This window comes from Anneissia japonica, unplaced genomic scaffold (assembly GCF_011630105.1).
Source record: "Anneissia japonica isolate Jap-2015-1 unplaced genomic scaffold, ASM1163010v1 scaffold3032_len512176_cov184, whole genome shotgun sequence".
Lineage (NCBI taxonomy): Eukaryota > Metazoa > Echinodermata > Crinoidea > Comatulida > Comatulidae > Anneissia > Anneissia japonica.
In genome coordinates, this window is record NW_022688691.1 from 409997 (window position 1) to 429011 (window position 19015).

A 19015-nucleotide genomic window follows, 5' to 3' on the forward strand; every position below is an offset into this window, starting at 1 on the left:
TTGACATCCCACTGTGCAAGTCTGCGAAGCACTTCTTCTGCAGTTAAATTACGTCTCCCAAGCGCAGCCATTGAAATGTTACTCAAAACAACAATGCCTGCTTGAAGCCTGTTTCAGCCTTTATTCAGACGGAGAGCCGCCCTCAACGGCTCAAAATAAGGTCAAAGGTCATGCAAATTGTTGTTCAATATAATATATGCAAACGTCATGGGGATATCCAAGGGATATCCTCATTTGTTTACAGTGACGTCAACAAGCCGCTGTCAGCGGTTTTCCGCTCAAACTGCATATTTTATCTGCGCCGCTGTGAGCGGCTCGCCGTAGTGAAAGAGTTAATGACCAAAAAAATGAAAATTGGCTTTTTAATATTATTCTTATTCTCCACATTATAAGCTTTTCATTTACTGGAATTGACCTACTACTGCAATGAGTAAAAGTATTACAGCTTCTCTGTACTAAAGTATACAATACTACCACATTACTGAGTTTAACAATTAGTGACAGTACATTCGTGGAATTGGAGTGATAAGTGTAGGAACTGAACCAAAATGGCATGCCCAATGAATTGCTAAGCCACACTATGCGCCATTATAGTTTTAATATTAAATGCCAGCTTAACAAGCCTAAAACAGAAAGCATATTACTGTACATTACTGTTATGCTTTATACAAAGGGATGAGTGTAAATCTTGAAACAATAATCTTAGGTTGGTGAGCCCATTGCTTTAACACTAAACTATATAAAAAGTGACTAGTGTAGGATTGAACTAACACTCCTGGTATTGTATGGCTGGTGGCTTACCACTGATGCACACATCATAAATTTAGCATAGTTTATACTCACCTATTGCCTGTTTACGTTGATCCGAGTAAAGAATGACTTGTTGCAAATCACTGCGGTTCTCGTCTGTAAGCGCACTTGTTAGAGCATTGTACCATTCTGGGTCACGCATTTGTAAATCTACATGATCATCAAACAAACAACATTTGAAGCATTAATTGTGGACAGACCTGAGCAGCTTTGAGATTGGTGTAAAGCACTACATAAATCCAACTACTACAACCATGGAGGTATTATTGAGAAGGAGATCACTCGGCAACAGATCCCTTTGACGCGACAAACCTATGTGTTCCCCGCTTTTGGATCGCGCGCGGGCGTATGGGCCCTATAATTCGTTAGCAACAACTTGGCAACGACATGCATTTATACGCTTCCAGCAGAGCAGTTGTGCAATAAAACGTTTGATTTTAACCCATTAAATATCTTTATAATGAACGATGTTCCCCTGATTAGATTTTTTCGGGCTTTTGGTATGTTATTATTTGTATATTTCAGGAACGGATTTCGTAAAATATTTATGTTAAAATTACTTCTGTGTTCATTATAATTTTGTCTAAAGATAGACTGGTTCGACTATAAAGCTAAGTCAGTGTAAAACTGAAAAATACTCAGATTTTGGATAGACACATGGGACTTCAAAGGCATCGCGCAAACGTTCTTTACGCGCTGCGGCAACTTTGATCTTGGTTCATTTGCATAGCGCTGCGTGCGCGTAGCTTTGCCGAGTGATCTCCTTCTCAATAATACCTCCATGCTACAACCGATTACTAAAAAAAAATGACATTCAGGCACTTCAAAAATTTTAAATACGGAGCAAGCCGTTTTGTCTCGGATGCCATCGACCTTATCTATATAACCTCCTCACTAACTCACTGCTTGTGTCAGTATCCAAATGATTAAGGATACTACATTTTACTGAATATGTCAGAGCTAAGCTAAACAGGTAGTCAAACCATACAGGCTAGAGTGCTCATCTTTCTTATATCTATTTTTGTATTCTAATTGTAAGGGGCAACCATTGTAGAGGTGTTTGTCATCTGTTGGCTCGTCTCAATCACTTCTGTATTTTGGTAAGTGAAGAAGTTTATTAACTAAAGATTAATAAATTTCTGGGTGTTTAGAACAGACTGTGCAATGCTGTGACTCTGTGAGGATATTGATTTTGTCACTCCCCCTCACAACAGTTTACATTCACAGAAAACACTGGACCCATTAATACTCCTATGCAGAGAGAGGCCAGTGTCTTCCCTAAAGACACACACGACCTGCACTACGAGTGTTCAAACCCCCCCCCAAGCATCGAAGCCACAAGCATTGTGCTTATCGCAAACGAAGAAGGTGCGTGATGCCACTTACTTTGCATGACTTGCTTGAAGACCTCATATTCATCAACCGTCGTATCTTCGTCATCTAATGCAGTATTATAACCTTCTAGAGCCGTCTCCTCGTAGGCTTCATCCTCATCAACTTCAGTTTTGCCATCAAGCTAAAAAAAGGTAAAGGTAGTCTTGAATTCATTACTGAACGTAGGGTAATGAGCTGTTAGCACATCGTACTAAGCCTCGGAATTGTGTGGCAGGGTGGCCAGTTAATTTCCCCGCCAGTAGTGAACCGGGTACCCATTTGTACTCCTGGGTCATGAGAGACAACTGTAGGTAAAGCACCTTGTCCAAACACACAAGCCAATTGCACATAGTGTTGTTAATTATTTTTTCACACATAAATATTACCTTTAAAGTGACTTCCTTCGGGTTCTAATTTACTTTGTCCTATGAATGTATACAATGTTTTAAATTACCACTTGTCAACAAAGATGTGCAAGTGTGTGTCCTCTCTGCAGTCTTGCATCATAGTTCTAGGTGTTGATTTGACCTTTTGCACACAAACAGGAAAAAAGGTCACGCAAACTGTGCACTAATGAAATATTAGTCACGGTCTTGGATAGGAAAATAACATTGGAAGTTACAGTGACAGGGGATATATTAGTACTGACGTTGTATTATGGCCGCTGCAGTTTATCCAGTGGCCCAGCTAAATTTCTAATTCCAATCTAAGCGGAATACTTACCGACTTTTCCAGTTTCTCCATGTACTCTGCTCCATCTTCATCGACTTCATCTTCATCTGATTCTAACACTTCATCATATTCCTCATCTTCGTCGTCATCTTCATCTGAATCTTCATTCTCTAAACTTGTACGATCTAAGCACATAAAACAGGATTTTAATAAAAATTTCATTTTCTACAAGCTGAGCAAGTGTGTTGGGTGAGCAAGAGTCAGCAAGTACAGACAGGCACACAAGACAACATTGAACCCTGGTTTCCTTAAAATCGCTACATTGTCACTACAGTGTTTTTAGTGTGATCACTGTACTGCGTAGCAATCGGGAAGGCTCACCAATTTGACTGACCAATCAGCATCACCGAAAGCTGTCGATGACAGTGTGTAGCAATTGTATGGAAACCAAGCTTGAAAAAGTAAATCAAGAACAGCTCAAACTATAACTAAACAAACATTTAAAAAAACATTTTTACAATATTAAGGATCAGGTAATAAAATATACCATATATTTATTTTTTGAATATTCTATTGCTCTCAAACTTAAAGAAAATTCACAATAAATAAAAAATCCCATACAATGTAAGATAAATTGAGTGCTGGACCGCTTGTTTCCATAGGGGTCCTAAACACCTCATTACAAAATCAAGACAATAGAAATAAATATAAAATATGTAAAAATATTTAGGGTAATTTATAACTTTCATCATTTTCATAAGAGTACACAACATACTCTTTTCACAAAATAAAATGTTGATTTTGAGATCATCTTTTTTCATAAAATAGTACTTAAGCCTACACTTTAAAACACAAAGGAGTATGTTTTGTTGAAAACTATGGATGGTCCCCAATAGCAGAATACTTACAATCATAAGCCCTCTGTAAACCCTTAAAGAGCATGATAAGTGCTGGAAGATAATGCTGGGCACTAGCAGACACAGCTTCTGGCCTGTCAGGAAGCTCAAGGAGAGCCAAGAGCCCTAGGACACACACCTTCCTATCATGTAAACTGGGGGGAAACAAGAAACATAAAAAATAACTCAATGTTGTGTACATATGCAGTGGGTGTACAGGAAAGCATGCTCCACCCAAAAAAAAAAAAAAAAACTCACAGCCTTCTCTCCAGTTCTCCTCTACTGAAAATGTTTAAAACCAACAAACCATGCTCAAGCAGTTCAAAATCACCATATTTTGCATGCTAGCACCTTCATCCCACTTCACCTTTGTACCCAGTCACCTCTCCCCCTCCCCACAATCTACCACCAATCAGCCCCCACCCCATCTAGACGCTTAGATATGCCACTGTTCATATAAAGCTTGCCATCCCAAAACCAGCGTACTGTCGCTAATTGTTAAACTGAGTAATAATCATAAGAATGCGAGAGTATTGCATATTTTAGTATTGAGAAGCTGTAATAGTTTTACCTGTAACGGTGGCATATTCATTTCCAACCATCATATAAAAATTACCACGCTATTTATGATAGCTAATTGAATTTTTGTTGAAACTACATTACTTTGAAGTGCTTAGATACACCATAATAAAACAATCTGAACACCAAACAACAGAGTAATATGTTGTTGATGACAAATACCATGTGACATCACTTCATTACTGAATGACACAGTCGATACAGCTACCTCAACAGCTAACCTACCGTTTACATACATTTTTCAACTGATGTACGAGAATTGCGTTAAGTCTTGATCACCTACGTCCTAAGACATGGTACATGACGATAATGATGATGACCTTTCTAACATAACTTTACATCTTTATTGTGGCTTATAAAATTAATGATCTAGTTTTGAGACATCAGTTGCGAACTCCATTTGCTTCATGCTTAGCGAATGGAGTTGTTTGTATTCATGAGAAAAAAAAATACTTGTGTTAGCAAAATCTAGGCCCAGAACCCCTAGGAATAGAAGGCAAGCATGTTGCCACAATACAGCCCAATTCCACCTTTAGTATCACTACAGCAATCCGATCTTGTACACAAGCCTACCCGAGAAAACAGTCTGTATACTGTAACCACATCTTGACGAACCACACCAGTGCAGGTTCACCCGTCGTCGGAACCACTGCCTTCTCAAGTGTCTGGAGCAGGATCGCAGTGTCGTAATACAGCGCACCCACAATCACCTGAAGACACATCTGTTGAAGTTCACTTGTCTTGATGTTGCGCATCAACCTTTCCATAGCTAAAGTCACAAATGAAGGTATACACTGCAAGAAAAATATGCATATCCAAGTGTTATTTGAGCAGAATATCTATCAATTATTAAATAGTAAATGTAAATTTAACAGTAGTATGATATACAAGATGAAATCATATAGCCTTTTTTGGTGTCATCCTAACTAATCATAGCTTATTCAACTCAACACTACTTAACCTTAATAAACCTATAATTCCAGTTATCAAAATAATAATATGCACTGCATGGGAAGTAGCTTCTTATACTGGTAGCACTTTTAAGTAAATATCAAAAGGAACAACACTCAACTAAACCTCTGGCGTAGTAATTATAGGAACTGACACATTCATTTCTAATTTTCAAAATATATACTAGGGTCTTAGGTTAGAACAAATCGTTCTCATATCATTTTTTTGGCCTCATTAAATTACATTACTAAACCATAAAAATGGGGGAAAAATTCCAAAAAGGAGAAAAAACATTATTCAAATGGGTTTTACGCCATGATGACACTGGACAGTCCTAAGGAAGCAGGTCTCCATCGAGGGTTTACACCTTCCGTTTTGTCGTAGGCAGGTGTGGTCCACGGCAACCTTCGGGCTGGTTGCTGCTCTTGTTTCATTAGTGTTATCATTTCGCTATTGGAGCGTTTGTTTTTCACAGTGAGCCTGCCCTGGCATACCACTAACCCATCACCCTAGGGGAAAGGGTCAATGCCCGTTGGTTCCTCCAAGAACTGATCCATGCTTTCCACACGTCTTATTTTTAATCAGGCTGGGGTTCACACACCTTCCTCAACAGAGTTTTCCCAGGTGGGTGAGCCAGTTTTGTCGCCGACCACCCATCAATGAACAGGTAGTACTGGTTTACATGGTTACCAGCAGCAGGTAGAACCTGACCTGACTACATATATGGCATGAATATATGACTTACTGTATATGACCTTGAGTGACCTATGATTATTATGAATAATAATAGGTTACTCAAGGAGAAATAGCTACCACAAACACAATCCTACTGGAGCAATATTTTACCTGATCAATGCGACCTTTGTATTGTATAATAATGACCTCTAAGAGCTTCATGGCATGGCATTCAGCATCTTCACCACCCTCTGCATCTTCTGAAATTACCTGTGCCACAAACAGAATCAAATTAAACATAATATGATTGCAATTAATAATAATATGATTAAATAGGATTCTAACGGAAATTGGCAGGCAGGAATAATGTTGCGTCTATTAGATTAGTTTACAATAATTGTTTTTCTTTTTTGGAAGGGAGCGCATTTATTTGAGGAAAAAATAAACGCCTCAGGGCGTTTATTCCAAAACGAGGCTCTAGAGGGTGTGTTTATTCACAAAAAATACAGCATGCTTTTTTTTACATTGCTTTGAATGATATTTGAAAATGTGCTGCCATGCACAAAAATCCAACAATAAAAATTAATTACCCCCCCCCCCCCGGTTCCCCTGCTGGATCCGTGCCTGATTGCCTATTTCAAATAACCATATTTCAGTATGATTTAAAGATGTTTGAGTACAATATCCCATACATTTGCTGACAGCAATTCTATGGTGTGTAAGCAAATCTGTTCAGTAGCAAAAGTTTATGTAAAATTTTGGTAGTATCTGTTTATGTGTTAATGTGATACGCTGTATTTTTTCTTATCTATATTTTATTATTGTATACATTGTATTCGACCCAGAAAAACAGTATCATGTGTGCATAGTATATAATGATCTAAAAAGTAATATTGAAATACAATACCTTTTTACAAATGTTGAAGATACTTTCTATGTACACAGTGTTGGAGAGGAAGGTCTGTGGATCAACTGTGATATAATTGTGCAGAGCAGGCATCATTTCTGGGGGAAAACATTGAAAAAAAATATTATTTTTGATTGGCTCACACAAAAACATTTAATGTAGGTTGTAATCTCCTCAATGAGATTTATTAATAAATCTCAAAATTAACTGCAACACTTAGAGAGTCAATGCTCTTTACTCTGTGCATTGTTACTTCATCCTCAGTCTAAAAGCATTGAATGTATCTGTAGTTCGAAATATAATAAGGCAATGAGTGCCAAGGGGCATGGGGGTAAAGTCAATCCTTGCTGAGCCACGGGGGCACATATGGGCCGGAGCTTATCCCCTGATTTAAGTATTGTAAAGTGGAAAAGAGCATGATGCTCCCCCTGGGTGGAATGCTGGTTCACTGCACTCCCAGTAATTTGATGGTCCAATTGATACAGCTGGGTGGACTAAAGCAATGTAGATAAAGTGCCTTGCGCAAGCACACAACAAAATGCACAGCGAAGGACAGTGCCGGATTAAGCATCGTCTGGCCTCAAGGCACATTTTGGAAATGGCCCAAAAATGTTAATTGAATGGACCCTATGGTAATAATTACGAAATGTAAAAACCCCAGCTACCGTGATTACAAAATCTTTCGTGTCGGAGAGAAGCGTTACTCTGCCACAACTCTAACAGTAGAATGTCTCCCGAGTTTTCTGGCCCAACTTTTGATGGCCCATCATTTTCGCCTGGCCCGCAAGGCTTGTGCCTTATTTGCCTAATGGTTAATCCGGCACTGGCAAAGGATTGAAAACCTGACGTCAAGGTTGGGAAACCAAACCATTTTTATTTTATTTTTATTCAACTTTATTTGACGAGGGTGACCCTAACAGCAACGCTGACTTAAAGGGGCCCTCTACAAAAAAACAATAAATTCAATTTGAAGATGCAACAGTTAATAATATAGGCCTACATCATGAAAAAAAAAAATCAATTCATTCCCACTGTGCTAAACAGCCTCTCAATGACATGGCAGTATGGATGCTTTATTAATATTAATATAATTATTATGACACTATTATAAGACAAGGTGTTACTTACCTAAGAAGTAGTCAAAACCATCATTGTTGAACATTTCATAGACCATTGGAAACACTTGCCATAGAGGGGGTGATATATGTGTGCATGTCATACTAAAGATCAGTGATAAAACTTCCTCATAAAAATCTATAAATGAAATATACACAGTGAGTAACTTTATTAGCAATTATAAGATTATAACAAAGATAGGCTCCCAACAGGAGCGTGTGTCTGTGCCCTATACTGCCTTACTATATAATGTTTACTAATAAAGTATCCGCATGGGATTCAGTAACCAGGAAATGTGTGGTAAGGGGGCATAGACACAAAAACAACAGCAACTCTAACAGCAATTTCAAAAGAATAAAAAAAGGATTTAAAAACTATATAGTATATTCTACTACAATAATTATAATAAAAATTCTCTCTTTTGAGTAGAAATAATTTTAATTAACATACTTAAATTATTAAGTAAAATACCATATCCACTTAGCCATGTACCTTATTCACTAGGTAATACACCTTAACTTAAGGTCACACATTTTAACCACTTTTTAGTTAACCACGAAGTCAAACATATTACCTAAGCAACATACCTAAACCACTAAGTCACACTGTTTAACCACAAAACTATACTGAGTGTGAGGATGTACCAAAAGTTGTGACAGCTTTTCACCATTAAAAAATTGTATACAATGTTTGTAGATACAGATAAATAAATTAGTATAACCTACCAATTACTTGTTGCTGCAGAATTACTCGCACAACTTGTAAGACAATTCCTTCTAATTGGAGCATAATCTAAATAAAGCAAATAATAGTATTATTAATATGCTTTTTTTTTTATTGGAAAAGCTGATACAAAATCATAATTGTGCCAATATTGAATCAATTTTCTCTTGAACCAAGGAGGACTTCCGTAAGCACAAAATAATAAGTAAGCCCATGACTAGGGAACCAAACTTTGAAATGCTATCGCCACACAACATTCACTATACACAATACTGTTGTCCTATGCGTATCTGCCCAACGCCGACCAAAAAATCACAGACGTGAAGATTTTAGGCCTAGCCCAAGCCAACCCCGGCCTACGCTGGTACTTGTAGTACCAGTGGTGATAGACGCGGCAGAATCGCCGTGAACTTTATTTTTAATGAAAGCAAGTTATTTAATGTCTTTTATATTGTATTATGATTAAAATGTGAATAAAATCAAACCGGATTGTGTGTTTCATGCTGTTTTTTTTTTTTTACGTGCATTTTCGGGTTGGACATTTTTTTCTAAACACAACACATTCTTCGTGTAAATATTAACTCTGCCGCTAATTGGTTAATTTTTTTCGTGGATGGGCAAACATGTGCTTGGCTGTGATAACGTCAGATCGCCCGAGGTTTCATAGTGTGTGACAGCTTGCAGACATCAACAAGCTCAGTGTAAACAGATTAATTTTAAATTAAGCAGATATTAAAACAAATAAGAAACCCTCATGGTTTTGATTTACAGTTAAATCTAAACAAATCCGAAAAATTTAAATTTCATTCTCTATGTACAAATTTAATCCGTATTTAGCAACATGTTTTTGAGGAATGAATGAAGCTATGCATTTGTAATTTACACTGATGAATCTACGACATCCAAATCTAAAATAAACGTCTACTGAAAAAGAGTCAGCCGTCGTAAAAACTTGCTTTAAATTCCATCTTCATTTCAGGCTGATTGCTATCGATTTTTAAGGATTAGGCCTAAGGCGATAATGCACTTTATAAACAATGGAAGGCGTAACTTTCAATTTATCTAATTAACGTTTAGGCCTACTGGTGTTTCGTTTTAATAAATAGAACATTTCTATGGCAACGCTAATGGGACTGAGCTAGCTGTACAACGGTTCATTCACAGGGTGTTGTTCTAGGCGTAGTTGTTAATTAACAAACAGCGATGATTATTGTGTTATTTCGTCTGGAAATCGTCGTTTATTAACTGTTTGCTCAGTTTGTAGAAGTTGATTTTTATGTTCCCGGACCGAATAAAACGTTCGAAATAGGAAAATCCAGTTTTCGGGAAGTATTTTATTAAAGGAAGAATAGGAATGGTTTTAGGACTTGAAAAAAAATTCGGTTTTGCATGAAATTCGGTTTTCTGGGCATTCAGAGATTCCACTGTATTTTTATTTTGTAGTTTTTGTAGTTTCATTTTATTCATCATCACAACATAAATATTGTTCAACATTTTATCAATAATTAGTACATGGCTAGACTTTCCAGCTTGATTGGGTGACATCCATCACCGCTATAACAGGTCAGCATGGGTTGATTTCAGGGCTGTAGCTGAAACTAAAAACTGCCGACATTATAACCGGCGTCAATTTTATAGTGCCGGCTATTTTCTTTTTTTTATTTTGCCGACATATTTTTTCCTAATTTTGAGGGCTGCAGTGGTGCCCTCAATTTACACATGTAAGTTGAGTAGCGCCAAGTTACCCATATGTTGAAACTCGAGGGTTGCGGTAATGCAATTTCAATTTTCATTTCTTAGTACTTTTTGTTCAAATCAGACACTCCATTTGGCCTCTTATTGGCTAGGTTAATTTATTAATTTGTTATTATTATTAATAAAAATGGGCAATGAATTAATTTTAATTGGTCTGGGGTCTTAATTATGGTTGCAAAATGTATGCTAAGCCTGAAGGTGGCACTTTCCTATACACAACTCTGCAAATGCTTCGTCACAAAGTCAGCACTCTAGTTGTTTAATAGATCTATGTGTATTTCTCACCTCCTTGTGATCTTCCATGACATTCAATAACGTTTCTATCGTGTTTAAGATCCCCATTGCCGTGATTGCCTTATCGTCAGAGGGATCGTCACCATCCACCACTTGAGTAAACGTGGCAGCCTGAATGAAAGAAAAAAAACCAAGAACCTCTATTTAAACCTATTTAAAATGAGCCACATTAATGCAGATCAAAAAATAAACATTCTGAGCTATTTACCTTCTGATAGGCTTTGATGCAACATAAGGCATATGTTCTGCCAGTTGAATACTGAATATACTCTCAATGGAGTAATATAACCATTTTAAAAATAGCATTTAGTACAGTACTCTGAAATAATGTATTGTAGAGGGATAGATATATGGGTAAGTTAGTAACACTTAAGCTCCATTTTCATTGACAAAAAACTGCCCATATATAGTCATGATGTGCCTATATATGGTCATGATTTGATGTCATCATGACCATATTTTGGCATGTCATATGTTTGTTAGATAAAATTTTATTAGTCAAACAAAACGACAAGGCTAGCGTAGCTAGTTTAAATACTATTATAATCGATGTCACAAAAAACTCTATTGCCAGTTAATATGAAGCAAAATATGGGGAACTTACTAAATGCGTTGTGATATCAACAGCAATAGTTGTCACCTCTTCACAATACGTGCATATCAGCTTCTGCATCACGTTCGTTAAATCATCATTTTCAGTTTCTCTGATCACAATCAATAACGCTGTAAAAAAAAATATTGACTTTAATGAAAAGAAAGAGGAAATGCCCTATTTTGACAAAACCATGTGAAATACGTAATATGGTCATGATGAATATATATGGGCACATCATGACTATATATGGGCATACAACAATTTTTAGTCAAAGAAAATTAGATGATCTAGACAGAACTCAAGAATTTTATGTGAAAGACCAAGAGGCTGGTTATCTTTTATCTTCTAAAGCATGAAACAATTGTTGATGAGATAAAACCTTCAAAAATACCATTTAATATTTTAATTTACTTGCTTTGTATATATAATCATGTTAATAGCTTTTAATTAAAAATTACAATACGAACAATTTTCCACACCGATTAGTGCATGCAAATATTGTTATTCCTGTATTCCTTTGCTGAGGTATTGACAAGTATTCATAAGAACCATGGTGCAAGCACTTTTTGATAATTGGTGCCTTGTGACAACGGTGAATGTCCATTGTAATGGCTTGCTGTTAATGCCTTAGCTCAAGAGTGGCCATAAAAATGGGTCGGAGGGCAAAGCGAATTTCTGATTTAACAACAATGACAGCACACAAACTTAAATGTGTGCTTTCACGCACTGCTTTTATACCACTTTAAGCTCAGTTTTAATGTTATTTTTGACTGATGATTGGTGTCTGGCCACAAGAAACAAAGCGTTTTCAAGCCAAGATAGTTGGCGGGCTACACAGATTGGTTTTTAATTCATTTTCTCAGGCTGGAAAAAAAAAATCACCGTTGGGCAGCATGTGAACTATGCGCACCTTAGGTTATCATGTAAAAATCATACTTAATAGGGGTCAATTCCAGTTTATTGGGACTTCTGATACTTAAGCACCGACTTACAAAGAAGAATTGTATTAGTCATTATAAAATATCTGCAGTAGAGCTATTAATACATGATTGTGGGATTTGAAGTCACGCATTCTTCTACCAAATAATTTAAACATTTTCAACATTCACAGAAAAGTTAACATGATATTTAGTTAATCTAATTCAAATAAAAACAGCATAGTTGTATTTCAATTTATATAAGGTAAGCAAAATTAATTTAATTTTAAAAAAATAATTGAAATCGGGAGAGTGTCCTTAGAGACAATTACACTGCTAGCAGTATTCATCATTAGCTGTCAAGAGTAAAGAATCAAAGGTCGCCTACCTTCGATGACCTCTTTGACATGGGGCTGGATGTAGTCTTTGGCTTTCTCGTGGCTGGTGATAAGCATCTGCAAGGCGATGGCAGCTTCCACTTTCACTGGCATTTCTTTGTCGTGTACGAGTGATCTACGAGTCAGGTCAAGCGCTGTCTGAAGGTTTTTGTCGTTTTTGAAGCGTACCTCTGAGAAAGTGTGGATGACGTAGTTGGCCTAGAATGAGTATGATAAATCTGCTTATTCATAAAAACAGTATATTTGTATTGGTTTTCTGAAAGTTAATCAACACACTTAAAATTACTGAATGTCTTATTTCCTTACAACAATCAACAATAATGGTCGGAGGTAATTTAAAAAAAAACAACTTTTGGAGGCGTGGGGAAGATTGTACTTTTGGGCTACAAAAATAAACAATTTCTTCTTCTGGCCTTTGTATAATGATGTAATGATCTAGTTCGATTTATATAGTATTAAGGTGTGGACTCACATAAACCATTAACTTCGCTACTGAAAACCATTCTTGTTTTTGTTTAAAAAGCTAAAGCAATATTGGTGCTTGGTCTGTAGAATGGGAGACAGTGGGCATTGTTGCTAATATATATGTGTGTGGAACTTTGTATATCCCTGATTTTTTTTTGATTGGTCAGTTGTTAAGTTTGATTAACAATAGTTAAAGGTTCATTCTCAAACTATACTTTTCAAAATGTGTACAGATTTTATTAATGAGTACAAGGGTCTTCATGTAACCAAGCGAACTAAGGATGAGTGTACAAACAGTGGTTATCGACAGTTTAGCCAATTGACATATACTGCCCTCTCAGTTCACACTTAAAGAAAAAATATTTTGACTTACCCTAGCTCTCATGTATCCATCTTCACTGTCAAATTCAGGAAATACGTGTGACACCAACATTGGTTCCATTCGATCTTTGTAAAGTTTTTTCTACAAAAAAAATAGAGAAATACACTGTTACTATGCAGTTTATGAAAGAAGATATACAAAATATTAATTACTATATCTAACTTAAAAGTATTGAAATTAAGTACAAATCCTTATATCAAACTATTGATTTTGGAAGCCATTTTCTCAAAATTTATGGCTATAATTATCCAATGAACTAATATTCATAACTCAATACTAATACTCAACCTATTTCAATCGAATAAACAAGTTTAAACGAAAACTTCATGTATAATTTTAAGATACCCAAAACTTAATAACAAATTTTTCATAAAAACAGCGGGTTTTTTTAGCGCTGGGAACATTTAATGTCAATTTCAAACTGAATATTTGAATCATCACCTTGAGAAGTAATTCTGCCATTGAGCCAATCATGTGAAGGGCGCCATCTTTCTGCCGTGCGACTACTCCGGGTTCAGTCAACACCTTCATGCAGAATCCCATGGTTTTCTGCAGAACCTCTTTCCTTTTGGATGCTGAGGACAGCAACACCGTTTGTGCAGCGGTAACAGGAGAAATAAAATCTTCAAACACATCTGAAAAATTCCCAAAAACAAATGTAAACTGCAATGTATTGTAAATTGTATGAATGTATTTCATGTAATTGTAATTCCAAATAAATTTATTTGATTTATGGAATTGATGATTGGATAAAACAAGTAAGCAGTACTGAAAACTGATTAAAAACACATTCAAAAGATGTCAAAACAACAAGAAAACACCAAAATCATTGAGAAAATAGAAGTTATTGCAAGAAGCCCAAAAACATTAAGGTAAATACGGTAATTGCATTAAAAAATTTATTTAATTACTTTAATTTACAAAATTTTCATTTTGAATTATTGTTAAAAATAAAAGGTCAATATTCAACATTTAAACATAAAAAATTAAAATTACAATGCAATTGATCTACCTATTCTGAATTGAAAGTTTAACACTAAAACTCAAAATACCAATCTTACAGTACCAAAACTTCCCAAATGTATTATTTGTTTGTTTGTTTTATTGTTTTTATCAAACACAAATTATATGAATCATTCATTGACAATTCAATGGCAACTTAATAAAATACATTAAGAGAAAAAAAAAACTAAATACTGGTGTATATCAATTACTAATATTAACACTTAAGAATTAGCAAAACAAAAGAAAGTGTACGGATGGAAACCAAAATAAGTTTGCAGGCAAACCATTTAAAATTATCAAAAAAAAATGTCCGAGGTTGACCAATCAGTAATTTTAAAAAAGAATAACTTATTTTTTCAAGTTTTGGGAAGGAGGTGAACTTACCAAACTTTATCCGTATGTACTCGTAAGGGTCGTCACTCCAGAGTTCGTCGTCCTCATCCGTGTGACACATAAGTGGGAAGATGACCTCTTGGATTAACGTCTGCATGTGTCCTTTCATAATGTTCCATGACTTGGCATGTTTCACACTGTAGTCAAATTATTCAAAAAAATAAGAAAATGTTAACTAATTTAAAAGTGTACCCAAATTTACAGAGTATTATACAAGACTGTCCTCAATTAGGCCATGTATGAAATGTACGAAATTGAGGTTCGGCATTTTCATTTATTAATTTACCTTCTTTTTGACTACAACAAAAAATATTTTTTAATGAGCTGAAAAGGCTGGAATAGCCCTATCTTGCTGTGACGGTAGGCAATGCGACTGTTATGCAATCGCTTTCCTCTTCAACATAGATTTTAAAATGGTCTTTGTTGTATTTTTGTGTATTTTCTACTTTTTAGGCATAAACACATTATTGGTGAAAAAATAACCCTGTTCCTACCGACCTACCCATTTTTTGTATTTTCCCAAAACGTGGCCAACAAGAATTTTTTTTGTTGGCCTTATTATTGTCAAATTACAAGTCCACCTCATAATTTCTTGGATATTAAGTAAACATATGAATACAGGATATTATTTGGAAAAATATGAAAAGTTGTTCAGCACTTTGCATTCAATAAAGGCAAGGTACAAAATGCTAAAGAGAATTCCTATAAAAAATCCAAATTATCAACAACAATACCAGTAGTAGCCGCAACAGCAATTCAATCTTGAAGTGCATACAATATAAACTTCACCCTATTATTCATAATTGCCTCAGACATACTGTACACTTATGTTTATAAAAGACCTGCTACTCTTTTTTTAATAAGGGCTTTGGTTGCATTTGCGACCTGATTTTTTTAGGTGCAACAATAAATTAAACTTGGTCGCTCTTAGTGCGACAAGGTCATTTGATTGCGCGTGCAATTGTCATAAGCACCAGAAAGGTGTTTTTTCCCTCCTAATACCAATTATTTACAACTAGCCCATGGTTTTCAGTCACGCAGTATGCAAAGCAAACTATCATTCATTTTACATGTACTGTATCAACCAATCAGCACAATCTACAGTAGATGCCTGATTCTTAATTAATTCCTTTAAAGGGACAAAATACTTTTACAGGGCAAAGATAATATGTTAGTCATGAAGCAACTCCTTATAATGTTCTTGGTAATTTCAAATTCTACTTTTATTGTGCTATGCAAAAATATTAGGGTACTGTAAGTCTGCTAACATTAAATTCTTTAAATTTAAGTAAAGAATACACATCAATTTTTTGTTTACACCATAGTTTTCGTTGTCTCAAGATAAAGAGAAAGTTGAAACAATAAGAAATTGCATTCAATGCATTAACGAACGGTAGTAATATAAACATTTTCATAAAAATAAATATATGTAATATATATTACAACGGTTAGTTGACATGATGTTAATACTAATAGTTAAACCACAGATGAATTAAGTACTAAACTTATTCCTTCATGGTTAAACAATTTAAATAACATCAATTTAATGAAATACATTTAATGAAATAGGGCTGTTAAGCTACCAACAAAATAAAATAAAATTTTAAATAAAAGTAGGTGTAATAATCGTTGAAGAGGATCACTAAGTGGCATGCTGACCCCAAAAGTATTGTAGAAGAGCAGACGTGGTAATAATAAAATCATCATTTCCTTCCTTTTGTCACTCCTTACCAGAAATACTGCTGCTACTTACCAGAGTAATTATTAGCTAATGCAGGCAAATATGGGTATATTTAGAATGACTAGGAAATACTGTAGGTGTGATATTCCCAGGCCAAAAGAACAAGTTGTGTTAAAAAAATTTCCTGTTTTCTTTTCTCTACCTCGTATGTGTACCCGGATATAAATGTTTTAAAATAACATTTCTACAACATGTTTATTAGGCTTCATCAGTACTTCAAATACCTTTTCCCCTTTTCTCATTTCATTTTATTCATTAATATCTATTTAACACTTGTTTTTTTTTCCTTTCTTTTCCATTTTCTAATTTCATATTTACTACTTTCTTTAATATTTACTACTCTTGTAGTTTCTTTTCCTTTTTATTCTTTTCATTCTTTTCCTTTTCTTTCTTTTTATTTCACATTTCTTTTCACTTATTATACTTTCTTGTCTTATCTTTCCTTTTTTTTTTAAATTTCTTTTATTTTCCTTTCCTTTCTTTCATTTCTTCTTTCTTGCATTATAATCCATGGACTGAGAAGGGGTTGTTTGTGAAGGGGGAGGGGAGCAAAATATAAAGAATAAAACATGGTGGAATGCTTAACTTAGGGGTGTGAAGATGATGGGGGAAATAAAAAAAAATTACTTGTGCTACAAAAATTCATTTTTTTTTTTTGGGGGGGGGGGAGTGTCATAAAATTTTAGCAGTGCTACTAAGCAATAACAGTTAATTTCCAGCCCTGTTACTGTATCATTGATGTGGTGCTAAGCTATATTTAGATAGTAAATAGTTTGAAATTGGAAATTTTGGCTGGTCCACTGTTAACCCGCAGCAACTGCAGTGCAGTACAGTACCAGTACCAACATGTAATGGTTGCATTGTCCCTTATTCCTCATGCGAGGGTTATTCAAGGAGCAAAGAAATCTGACTAATTAAAACCGGACGCTGGCCAGGTTTGAACCGGGGTCAACAGCGCAAGAAGCAGGAACATTCCCTCTCGGCCAAACGCTTAGCTTAATAACACTCAGCTTAATGAGCAAGAATATACATTTACAGTTTCACAGCTGGGTAATGAAACCACTTTGTGTAGCTTTATTTTAGAGGAAATGTTAAAATTCAAATCAGACAGCCCAAATACGATATGCCAATGTACACTTACCCTGTATTGACGTAGTTAAGAGACTGTTGAAGAACTCTTGGGGCTATGTATTGTTGTTGGCGATACTGATCCAAAACTTTTAATAAAGTTGATAGGATTTGAGCTTTTAAAGAGAAAAAAATTTGAGCTTTTAAAGAGAAAAAGTGCAACAATATACTTCATATTGCTATTAAAGCCTAGCTGAACAAGAAATGTAAAATTCTAAAAATGTCAAACATTATCCAGACCTGTTTTATATTTAATTAATAATTAATTTATTATTTGAGGTATTAATTAGAGATTAATTCTTCTGATTGTGCCTTATGCTATTAAGAAAATAAACAAAATGCATACAGTAGTACATATAGCATTATACCAGTTTAAAAGAAATTAGCAGCCAAGAAATATTCATGGAAACCACAAGATTATTTTGATAATGAAGACAATGAAATACAGAAATATTAATTCATTAATGATAATTTTGAGAAAAAAATATCTTAAAAAACTTAAAATTAGCAGTGGCACTAGATAAATCGTTCTTCATAAAAAAATAAAAACAACTTACGGGAAAATGTTTTTAGATACCATTCTGAGAAATTTATGTAATCTTTGATAACATTGCCAGGACTTCCATATCTGTAAAAATATAAAAATTAAGTCATATTATATTAAATATTTGTATATATTTTTGTCTTAGTCCAATCAATTTAGAAAGGCTTAATCTTTCATGACCATATTTACTGTCTAATTGTTGTCTTTTTTGTTGATGGTTTGTGTTCTCCTGATCAATATAAATAATGTATTAATTTATTATATAGAGTTTATAATTATACAAAAATAATTATTTAATTTTAAAAGATCTGAATAATTAAAGAGGCAGTGTCATTATTTTGAGGAGCCATCCATCATTGTTGCATGTCAAACATGTAAACATCCTTGACTCAGCATCATATGAAATATACCATACTAATCTGGATGCACCTACTGACTTAGAATGAGTTGTATTCGTGACTAGGAGGTAAACACGTAACCATGTTTGACGACTCCTTATATTTCACAAACCAGACAAACCTGTCAAAGTTTGAGCTGAGGCAGATGGTTCCTGATAATACAATATCTGACAGATTTCAGAAGTTCAATATATTAACTAATTAGAAAATACCAGACACTATAGTAAATCAAAACAACCAATTGTATGACTAATTCATCTGGTAATTAACAAAAAAAGGAAGAGCACCTACTATGCA

General features: G+C 34.9%; 1 protein-coding gene across 1 annotated transcript in view; it reads right to left on the reverse strand.

Annotated features, from left to right (window-relative positions):
• The window catches only part of LOC117122757 (importin-7-like), a gene marked incomplete in the record, with an annotated part of 30105 nt that overhangs the window by 2979 nt on the left and 8111 nt on the right, over positions 1-19015 (reverse strand). Inside the window, 17 exon segments of the mRNA XM_033268487.1 lie at positions 844-960; positions 2197-2326; positions 2908-3041; positions 3765-3907; positions 4905-5125; positions 6129-6227; positions 6865-6962; positions 7993-8118; positions 8706-8772; positions 10744-10863; positions 11357-11475; positions 12653-12860; positions 13501-13590; positions 13951-14144; positions 14899-15044; positions 17790-17892; positions 18334-18404. Of these exon segments, the coding sequence (XP_033124378.1) occupies positions 844-960; positions 2197-2326; positions 2908-3041; positions 3765-3907; positions 4905-5125; positions 6129-6227; positions 6865-6962; positions 7993-8118; positions 8706-8772; positions 10744-10863; positions 11357-11475; positions 12653-12860; positions 13501-13590; positions 13951-14144; positions 14899-15044; positions 17790-17892; positions 18334-18404 (2186 nt within the window).